Raw genomic sequence first — 11,522 nt, forward strand, 5'->3', positions numbered from 1 at the left:
AGAAAGTAAAAGATTTAAAGTATTGGAATCATGTAAATTTAAGAGAAAAACTCCCACCTTATTTACTGGATCTAATAAAATTCAATTATACTTTATATTTGGATACAATTATAGACTCGAGTGGATGCACTTTAGCCTTTTTATCCTTGTTTTCTAATTTATAGCACCTGCTACTTATTAAGGGGTCGCTATGAGTCAGGCTTGACGATGACTGTTACTGGGTGAATTTACCATTTACATAGGAGCCCGTTACCCAGTGGGTTACGTCTTAGCCTCCTAAATGGTGGGTTGGTGGCTCGACACACCAGCTGTTCCGCAGGGGAAAGATGTGGCAGTCTGCTCTTTTCGAGATGGTCAACCTTAGAAACACTGAGGCCCTTCTACTCCGCCCTGTAGGGTTGCTCTGAGTTGGAACCAACTCAGTAGTCTGGGGGTATCATTCATATGTTCTGATGATTTTTTAAAAATTACTTTTTCTTAGCGTAGCAAAGAAGAATATTCTTTGTTTTCTATATCTATCCCCCTAGCATGGGTTACCATAATTCTCGCTCCTGACCTTCTGCTCCTCTGTTTATAGATTGTTGTTTACTCTCTTGCCTTTTTTTCCTTTGAAGAGTGAAATGAGAGCATGATTTTTTTAATATAAAAAAGTTTTCAAATGGTTTACTTGAAATTTCTTTTCAAGTAAATTACTTTTGTTTCCCCTAGTGTTGGAAACACCTTCCTCTGGTGTCTTGCTTCACTCTATGTCTTAAGTCCCCGACTAGTCCTCCTCTGCCTGAGACATGTGGCAGAAACCAGCACGTTTGTGTGCACATGGCAATTCTGCTGAGATTGTTGTTGTGTTAGCTGATGAGGGATTGTCCCTGACTCATAAGAGACCCTGTGCCCAAAGGGATCGAACTATTGTGAACAATAGGATTTTTATTAGTGTTCTTTCTCCCTGCAATAGATTGCCACACTTCCCCCAGCCCCAATCTGCCCTTCGTCTAAGACTCGGCTGGGGGTGAAAAAAGACTGCTTTGAAACCTGCTTGACAATAGTCAAGCCCCCACTGGCAGGCAAGTAATGTCTATGCATGAAGTGCATTGGCTGGCAGTTGAACTTGGGTCTCTGTATGGAAGGCAAGGATTCTGCCACGAACCCACTCATACCTTTTGTGAATTCTGATAGCCAATTTAAATCTGAAATCTTAAATACCTGTTAGTGCCTGTAATAAATTTACTGGTATTCAGTAGCGATAGAAAATTGCCAATGTATTTTTTCCCTTGCTATGACTAAAATGGCCCGATGAAAAGCCACAGGGCAGAGAGGTTCTGTTTACTTGGATAGAAAGGGTTTTTCTGATGTGACCATATTGAGGTTGTTCTTTGGGCCTTTGAAGTGCCATTTTCAGATACTCTTAATGTGTTGGGAGAAGCCAATTATAGAATAATTACAACACGATTTTTTTGGTGTCTGTAAAATGTGGTTCATTATCTGTTTCTCTGCAGATTACTGGCAAAAGTTAATTAAGTAATGTCTAAGAAATGCTATCAGGAATAGAATAAATGCTATCAAGTTGAAAAGACCCAGGTAGTAGCAGACCATTATCATTCATAAAAGAAAATGCAATATTATTTCTCTAATCCATTTTCTAAGATAAAAACACTACTCATGAATCTGCAAAGCCACATAGGTTTTCCACTGAAAAAGTGGGGTGTCATAGGGTTTGGAGGTTAAGTGACCGAGGACCTTGGCCCCACAGACCCAGTATTCATCCCAGTTCCTACTTTGGAGTTGTGTTATATAAGGCAAGGTCCCTGAACCACTTCTGACCCCCAATTTTTCATCTCTAAAATGAGAACAAGAATGATTACCTCAAAAGAGAAAATGTAATGTGCCCTGCATACTGTTGGCACTCACTAATTCAGAAGATTATTAGTGGCGTGGCACTGCTGGGTAAGTGTTGATTGCTAACCACAAGATCGCTGGGTCAGAATCACCAGCCACTCTTTGTGGGGAAGAGGAGGCTATCTGCTCTCAAAAATTCACAGCATCAGAAACCCGAGTAGGTCCATTACTCCATGGCATTGGGTTTGGATTTGTTGGTTATTGCTGCAAAGGGAATCGTAACTGTCATTCTAATAGATATATTTTGATAAAAGTTTAGTTTTAACCCTCTGATATTTACATAGCTGTAATAAAAGATTAAGCAATAAGGTAGTTAGTTTATTGTGCTAACCTAGTTTATTGTGCCACGTGGGGTTAATTGAAGGGCAGAGAGATAAATGGCTCTGTGAGCCTCGCCTTTTGAGTTCTCTGGTCTCTTGCTTTCTGATGGTTGGACCAGGGTGCAACTGCCTTAGTCAGAAGACATCCCCGAGGAGAAGCCACATGGACCTACCCCGATACAGTCCTGGGTGCTGGAGCACCCGTGTGGAGACCCCTGCCAGCGCTGAGATGCTTACAAGTTCACTGACTCGCTTTCCTCCTGCAGTCGGCATCATAGTGTGTGTTTTGGATTAGTGTTGGACATAGGGGCTAATGTTGGACTTGTGGGATTGGGCAGCACTGGGTTGGGATGTTTTCTTGATGTGCACTTACCCTTTATATAAAACTCTCTCTTAACCATGAGTTTCTGTGGATTTGTTTCTCTAAAGTACCCAGGCTAGCACAAGCAGAAAAGCATTTGAAAGTTATTTTCATCTTGGTTGAATAACAAAATGTGTACGCCTACTTTCAGTATTTAAGACAAGAAAATTTTTCTTTCTTTCTTTTTTTTTAGAAAACAACTACAGTGTAACTATGAAAGAAGATAAAATTATAAATAAATGCATTTATGAAATGTAACAAGCGCTCAAACTAAGCCCAATTAAAATCAGTTATTTCAGATTCCCTTAAAATTATTCTGCTACTTTCATTTATTTTGTCTTCTGCTACTACTCATAGAAAATCTGTAATTAGTGCAGCATTGATGAAAAATTTGGGTGCAAAACTGTTTAGAAATTTCCATCTATTATTTTCTCCCACAAACTAAGAAAATACTCAGTTTATTCTCTGACTGGCAGAGTGAGTGTCTCACTGCCTCCTTATAGAACCAGTTCAGGAATATGGTTCGACAACGATTGCATTAAATGGCTGCTTGCTGTAAAATGATGCTAGGTACTGTTTTCTTTTGTTATTAAAGTCTTATCGTAACAGTCAGACCCTAACATTTTATTTTTACCAGGTTGTCCTGGAGGAGAAAGATGATACTTTTACTCCCAGAAAGATAGACAGTCTCAGAAGCCTGCAGGGACAGTTGTCCTCTGCCCTGTAGAATCACTGCGAGTCAGAATCACTTCGATGAGATTGAGTTTGGAAAGTACTAGAATTGGTAACTGACAGTCCAGTTTTGAGATTAGTCTCTGCCATGTTCTAAGCTCTTTCATGATAAGCAAATCAAAACCTTTTGGGGTTTTTGTTTCTTCACCTGAGAAATTTAAAATTCTTCCTCTTTTTTTCCCTTCCTTCCGCTAAACATTTATAGTGCACTTGTGACATAAGGGTTAGGTTCAAAGCTTACAGAGATAAATGCAATCAATAATTCACAGTCATTAATTGATAAGTTCTGTGTGATATGATAAAATAGTCAAATCATGAAAATGATAATAACTAAGATGGCTAACTTTGATCATTTACTATGTATCAGGTGCTGTTCCAAATGTTTTTCATCTATTAATTTATTTAATCCTCCTTACCATCCTATGGGGTGGTGGTGGTTAGGTATCACTAAGCAGGTGCTATTATGATCCCCATTGACCAGAGAACCAGTAATTTGCCTAGGAATGTTAAGTACTAGGCTGCTAATCAAAAGACTAGCTACTTGAACCCACTGTGTGCCCTGTGGGAGAAAGATAGGGCAGTTTGTGTCCATAAAATATTGCAGCCGTGGAAACTCCGTGGGGCAGTTCCACTCTGCCCTTCGAGAGCTGCTATGAACCCGGAATAACTCGGTGGTGGTGGCCTATGTAGTTATTACGTGGCAGTCCACATGTGAGATTATGTCTAAAACACTCTGCAATCCTTCTTGTCAGTGTGATGAGTACTGTGTAATAATTAGAAATAAGAAAGTCCTAAGGAAGCTTTGAGCAATGATTTACTAGATTTACCAGTGGGACTAGGAAATTGTTCACGGAAGAGGTGATAGATGTTTTGGATCTTGGAAGATGGGTAGAATTTGAAACTACTGGGGTTAACTGGTCTTTGTGTAGGGAATAACAGCACACCAAAAGCAAAGCAGAATAAAGAGAATGCCAGGCACTTCTAAAAAAGCCCTTTATAAGTATGGTATCCTTTAGGACTACTCGGAGCCCTGGTAGCACAGTGGATTAAATAGTGGGCTACTAACCAGAAGGTCAATGATTCAAACCCACCAGCCACTCTGAAGAAAAGAACTGAGGCCACCTTTCCTATAAGCATTTACAGTCTCAGAAATCCTTTGGAGAAGTTCTACTGTATAGGACCACTGTGAACCAGAATTGATTAGGTAGTATGATTCTTGGATACAGGGGAACTGCCCCCGTTGGTTTCCCAGACTGTAACTCTTTATGGGAATAGAATCAAGCCCCATCTTTTTCCCTTTCTTGCATTTAAGTAAGGCTACAGAACTGCATGCACCTTTCCAACTGATTTACCAGTTTTTTGGTTTTTGTTTTAACTTTGGACATTTTGCTGTGGTTTGGGTTACAGGTTACAGCAGTTTATGCAGTTTGGTTGGTGACAACTCTAGTTAAAGTTCCCTCAGCGTAACAGTGCTCTTTGCTTCTTCCCTGGGCTCCCTGTTTTCATGGGTCCTTGGCTGTCCCTTCACGCCTTGCGAACGTTGTTTTTGTGCAGTGCTGTCCTTTTGCTGTCCTGGCTCATAGTGCTGAGCAGAACGTTCCTCCCAAGTATGGTTGTTCACTTTATAGGACTGTCTGTTCTTTGGCTGCAAGGCGATTTCACCAGGGCTGGAGTCGTTTCCAGACTTGAAGGGTTTCTACAGCCATGGTTTGAAGGGTTTTGCCAGCCTTTATGAGACCGGGATGTTTGGTCTTTTTAAAGAATTTGAGTTTGGGTCTCCATTTTTCTCCTGCCTTTTACTGTGAGCCTGAGGAGAGTGCAGACCCATGAATTCAAATGGTTAGGAATGGTTCTCATTTGTACCCGAGGGACTGCCTGTACAGTAAAAAGAATCAGCATAAGGAAAACAGAAATCATTGTTTTATTTTCTCACATTTGCTACGTGGTGTTTCTATTTAGAAATGTGTAAATTATTTCACTTAAATCCTTTAAAGGCATAGTGGTTAGCATGCAAAACCTCCACAGGGCAGAGACAAAGCTGTCTACTCATGCAAAGAGTTAGTCTGGGGAACACACAGGGGCAGTTCTGCGCTGTTCACTGGGGCTGCTATGAGCCGGCATAGGCTTGATGGCCATGAGTTTGCTTTTGCATTGCTGTATCCCTTAACACCCTACACATTCAGGGTGTGCTCCACACACCTTTTAGGCAACCTGAATAGATTGTTTGAAGTAACCTCGATAACTTACTGGTTTGAAGATGACTCTCCTTTTTCCCATGATTATTTTGTCCCATTCCTTTTTCTTCCTCTGACCTTGGTCCTGGAACTTGCAGGTGTTCTTTAGAATGTTCCTGTTATGTAAGTGGACATTGTGTAAGTTTCAAGCACCCCACGAGTTATATGTTTTAGTTTGAAGTTGCACTAATACCCCTTTTCCCCAAACAGGGATGAGAAGGAACAATTATCACAGAATCAGCATTCTTTAGCATCATGCATTACTTAGGAGCGTGATGCATTCATAGTTGCCACGTGAATTAGAATTTGTGTTAGTTTCCCTTAGAATGTAGCTGTTGTGCTGGACAATCTGAAGGATAGAAACCACATCTCTGAACTCTATGGACTTCTTGCTGCATTAATTAGTGTTTAACCTCCTCGAATAATTTAATTGTTCTCACTGCATCATAAAACCGTCTCTAAACCTAGTTGTGGTATATAATAGCAGTTGCCTTCTTTCTCAGTACTGTAAGCAAGAGAGTAGCCTCAGCCACCCAAGAGCAGGTATTGGCTGTTGAATCAGGAGAAAGCCACGCATAAACAAGATTTAGCAGTAACTTTTAGAGTGATCAGACTTAGGAAACATGTTCACGTTCATGTTAATGGGTGCTTAATGTGACAGAGAATCTTGGCTTCAGCTTTATATTATTTCATGAAAAGAAATGTACATGCTCTCTATTCGCCTTTTACGTTGAGTACTTCATTAACTTTAAGCAAATGTAAACTGTCAGCTATGAATTATGGCATGAGATGAGCTTTTTTACTATTTTGCAACTTTATTTTTTAAGGGGGGACTAGACTTCTTAATCAAAATCAGGTTTCTCAGTGATAGCTCAGTCATTTTCTTTTAAATGATAGCACTTAACATTTTTTAAAGAAGAAAAAGAATTGTGTTAAGTATTACTAAAAAACCAGTGTCCTATTTTCTGCCTTTTTGGGTAACCAGTGGGAAACTAGTGGATGCTTTCTAAAGCGGTGAGAGACCACTCTCTAGAAGAATGACAACCCGTTAGTTTTCAGAACCACCAACTCCTTTTTTGTTTGAGAGAACATCGCAACCTTCCTTAGAGCGCAGAGGGGGATGATTTCTAACCTCTGTAAATGACGCCGGTAGATGCAGGAAAAGGGAAGTGGTCTCTTTTTCTCCTCCCCTTCTTTGTAACGCACAGACCAACACTGATTGTTTGCCAGTCATGTATCAAACATTGTGCTAACCAGCTATCTATTCATATCAATCTCATGTTAGCTTTGTGAAGTGTGTGCTCTGGGAATTTCCAACTAGATGAGAAAATTGAGAATTTGCCTTAAGTTTTACAGCTGTGGGGGAAGCAGGCCTTGTTCCAGATGTAGCTGACATATGAAAACGCATGCAAACCCAAAGTGGTTGCCAGTAAATACTGTGGAAAAGGAATGCTACACATCAATTGTCTTTAAAAATACTATTGTGAGTGTATAGTCTGATTTACATTTGATTATAGAAGCTGTGTATGTGTTGTTAAAGTTTTTCTCTTTTTTTGCGTAGGAGAAAAGACTGAAAGAAAAGGAAGCCAGAAGAGAAGCTAACAAGAGACAAGTAAAGGTAAGGGTTTCCGTTTCAACCCAAGTAGTGTTTAGAATGTTGAGTTGGAAGTTCTGTATTCTTCTTTTAAAAATGTATTTCTTATTCACATGCACGTCTCGACACTTGAGTTGAATTAATTAAGCCCCATGTGTGCCTGTTGTTTTCTTTCTCATATGTATTTGTTTCTTCTGAGATACAGGATGAAAAATGCCCCAGGTTGTGTATATTGGGCTTGGAGCCACTCTTCCCAGCACTGTTCCCCGTTCCGTTTTGTGCCTATTAAACACAGGAGATACTTGACTCTGTGGGCCAGGCCTGATGGGCCTTTAAGCTGTGTTATCTTTAGACCAAGTCGAACCCAACTTGATAATAGAAAAGTGTAGAAGCACTGGGTTGCTTCCGATCAGCTTTCAGAATATGTGGAGAAAGTCTGCTATATCTCCCACCTTCACTGTATTCTGTAAACCACAATTTTCCGTGAATATATATGTACAGTTTCCCTAAAGACGTATGTACAATTGCAAACACCACCTGTGTACGGCTATAATTTTATCTGGTGTATTTGACACTAAGGGTAAAGCTACTGCATTCTGAAGACATTTAATAGAAATGATTTCCTAGAGCCAGGGCCCAGGAACACATGTCATTTCTCATGCTGTAGCTCATTATGCAATGCCTGGCTAGCCATGATTTCTTCTTGTCAGTTAGCAAAGATCCGACTCCCTTGAGTAAGCCCATAATGTTCTTTGTCATTTTTCTCCATGCTGGCCACAGCACTTAGAGAGCAAGTCTGAGATGATAACTCATGCTATAGCTCTGAAGTAGGAAGCAATTACTCTGCAGTGTAAGATGAAAAGACTGCTTATATTCAGTATTAAATACCACTCTGTCTTCAGAGGTGCCTGAACAGGAGGGAACAGTGTGTGCAGGCTGACTGCTAAATCAAGTGGTGGATTCAGCATATGCTTTCAAACTGCAGACAGGCACCACCGTGGCATGACAATGAGATCTTATGGGGGGATTTTTAGAAGACTTAAGTCTAACGAAAGCATTTCGTGTTTTCAAGTTTTGCTTGTTTAGCATAAAACAAACAAAACACAACCAAAGAAACCCCCTCTTATTTCTGTTTATGAAAATTGTGAAACAAAAGATATAATCTCGAGTCAAGAGGAAGCCCTATCACTGTATTTTATTTCCCTTTGAGGCTTTTTATGCTTATTCGGTTTTTTAAAAAAAATATCCTTGTGGATGCTGTATGCTTGAGCTTTTATAATGGTTGAAGTTGCAAGACATTGCTCTCACCCTTAAGCCTGCCCCCTGGGTCCCTTTTCTCTATTTCTCTCCAAATTGGTGTGTGTGGTTTGATTTTAATACCGTGTCAGCTGGGGAAACAGACAGCTAAGCAGACAAAATCTGTAAAGGCCGCCAGGAACTGAGTTGTCCATTGGGGGCCTTGTGTCAGGTGGGCTCCTCAAGCTGCCCTTCCAGCCCCCTTGGTATCATCCTTTCCCACCCCCACCCCTCAATATTTGTCTCCCCTCATCTTTCCAGCATCTAAGAAAGGAGGACTTTCTTGTCATGGGAAGATCTCGCTTTATATAACCACTAAAGCTTGTGCTGGGACCAAGGAGAGGAGGGCTCTGCGGCTGCTGGGACTCTCCGGCACCTTCAGTAGACCATTGCTGTGTTTTATTATTGCCGTCTGAGTGCTCAGAGATGGCAGCCCCCTTGTAGAGTGATATTTCCAGAGGGAGCTCACAGGATGGGCTGTAGCCAGGATCCAAACATTTGTCAGGACAGCGCGCACAGGCAGCAGTGACAGGCTCAGGCTGACTGACGAAGCCCAAGGAATTGGCTTGAGTCAGCCCCTTTTCAAATGATAGTGACTGGATGAAGACCCTCGTGGCTTTCCAGGGGCCCCTTTGGAAACAGGCGTCTCAGGAGAGAGTATTTGGAGAGCCTTGGTAAAGAACTAGTGACTCAAAAAGTCTGATGCCACAGAAGAAGTGCATGGTGTGAATTATTAGACATCCCTACTATGTGTGCAGGTGTGCACGAACACCACCACCCCGCCCCCGCCCCCCCCAACGCACATGGTGCTGTAAAGGGTCGGTCCTACTTGGTAGTTTTAGAGTAAAAGTTGCCCTCTCTGATACATTATTGTAGGGCTTTTGAATGTTAGTTATTTTCCCATTTTGAACAAGTGAGACACACTGGCCAGAGAGCACTCTTTCAATTCCAGGACCGTGGTGCTATCCAGAAGCCATCTTGGTGGTCAGACTCAGCACTGTGTGAGGACTTTGTAGAGCCTTACCTGTTTAGAGTTGTATGAAAGATTGGCATAGCTCTTGAACATGTGTGAAAGGGGCCTTCACTTGCTTTGCTTTTGTTCTGTTCAGCAGCAATCGTATTTCATACCACAAGGGGAGGCATATGGAGGACTTGGAAGTTATGAGTTATTTTATTTTTAATTTCAGGGGAAAAACCACAATGAAAAGTTGAGACGGAATCATCTTAATTTCCTAGAAAACAGGAGCTTTAATGATAGTGTGAGTTTTCAATTTTATGAATGATGATTGGTGATTCTCTCTTCCTTAAAAGGATTTCTAAGAAAAAAAAAACCACTCTAAAATGTGAGTAGGATAAAATAAAAAGCAAACGTACCTCCTAGAGCCCCAGTACAACTTTTGACCCTACGCTGTGACTGTGCAGGATGCAGGTTGTGGGAGCTAAACCTGAACCCTTCATTCACCGGAAGTTGTTCTGAGTGCCGGAGGTGCAGTGATTTCGGAGACAGATGAGGAGACTTGAGAAAGTTCACAGAAGAGTTCTTTAGTATTCTTTTCCTTCTGTCTTTGCTACAAACTTTGTGAAGCCTCCTTGGAGGTCTTCAGGATCTTGAAACTTTCTTTTGCAGACAAATGTTTGTACCATGCAAAAGAATTGGTTCTGCTTTGTCTCACAGTATGTCATGCACTCTTGTAACTTAGACATTTTAAACAGAGATCTAAAAAAATAGTAGTAGCTATGATCAATAGGCCACGCTGCTTTTTTTTGGGTTCAGAGAGGGTGTAACATAGTTCTGGAAATACAACTTCACCTCCTTCCCAGCTTGACTGTCTCATCTTTCTTTGATGGGCACAAGCGCCTGTACCAACCACGGGTGGCTAGAATAATTTTTCAGAAATATAAAGAAAAGAAACTGTGCATGGAAACTTGAGGAACTAGATCCCCAGAAAAATCTCAGTGTGATAAGATTTTGAAAGGAAAGTAGAATTTTGCTACCATATGTGCTTGTGTATAAGCTGAATTTTTCAGCACATTTTTAATGCAATTAAATTAGGTGCCTCGGTTGATATTTGGGTTGGCTTATACTTGGGTGTATACGGTACATAGAAGTATTTTGATAGAACCTGAACAAAGGAGACTTAATCCTGGAAAAATTTAGTGTTTTTATGAGTATATTACAGATGACCATAGTTCCTTTTTTTGGACGGCTGCTATATTAAAATAACTAAAATGGTGTCCTGGGTTTTGAAAATGAAATTTTGCAACGATCACAAATTTTCATTTGTTGCCTCTTTCTGGATTTCTTTTTTTAATTGCCCTAAGGCATTTAATTCATTTTCTTAGCAAACAGTAGGCTTGGGAAATAGTTCCTTGTATACCAAAAATAGTCTCAACTAACAGAAAAGCCATTTGAGACCAATCCTCTTAGAATGGGATTGTCCCCTACCTGCAAAGTGTAAGTTTAAAATTTGGATAGATTTGAGATGAGCTGGAGGGGTTGGTTGGTTTTCTCATCAGAGTCTATAATGACTTTTTCTATGGCCCACCATGAAACATAAAACATAGCTTTTTCTTTTTCATTTTTATATGTTCTTTCTACATTTTGGGGATTAAAAAGTTTGTTCACTTAGAGCAGAGTGTCACACTGGCAGCTCACAGGCTGTATGTGGCTCCCAAGGTAATTTTTTGTGTCCCATGATGCTCTGAAATAAAATGTAACGAGGGAATTGTGTGTACAGTATTGCCTCGATCTCTCCTAAGCGCTATTTTCTTCATATTTTTTTCTATTTTCATTTTATTTCAGAGCTTGGTGGGCCACAAAAAATTACCTCGGGGGCTGCATGCGGCCCACAGGCCACCAGTTTGACACCCCTGCCTTAGGGAATAGTAGTGATAGTTCCTAGTTGAAGATTAGACAAACAAAGACATCATTACTTGACAAAGTGAAAACTGTAATAATTAATATCGGTCCTTCAAAATATCTGACATCCACTGAGTGGTTTAAAGGCAAACCAGAGGTGCTTGATCCCCACAGAGGATGACGGGGTCATTTGTGTAGGACTCTAGGCTCCCAGAGTACCAGTGGCTACAAG

General features: G+C 40.7%; 1 protein-coding gene across 1 annotated transcript in view; it reads left to right on the forward strand.

The window, feature by feature from the left end:
- Positions 1-11,522, forward strand: part of DDX10 (DEAD-box helicase 10) — a 279,004-nt gene that overhangs the window by 183,559 nt on the left and 83,923 nt on the right. Inside the window, 1 exon segment of the mRNA XM_004709048.2 lies at positions 7,102-7,158. Coding sequence (XP_004709105.1) covers positions 7,102-7,158 — 57 coding nt within the window.

This window comes from Echinops telfairi, unplaced genomic scaffold (assembly GCF_000313985.2).
Source record: "Echinops telfairi isolate 266 unplaced genomic scaffold, ASM31398v2 ScPeMD7_7421;HRSCAF=8459, whole genome shotgun sequence".
Lineage (NCBI taxonomy): Eukaryota > Metazoa > Chordata > Mammalia > Afrosoricida > Tenrecidae > Echinops > Echinops telfairi.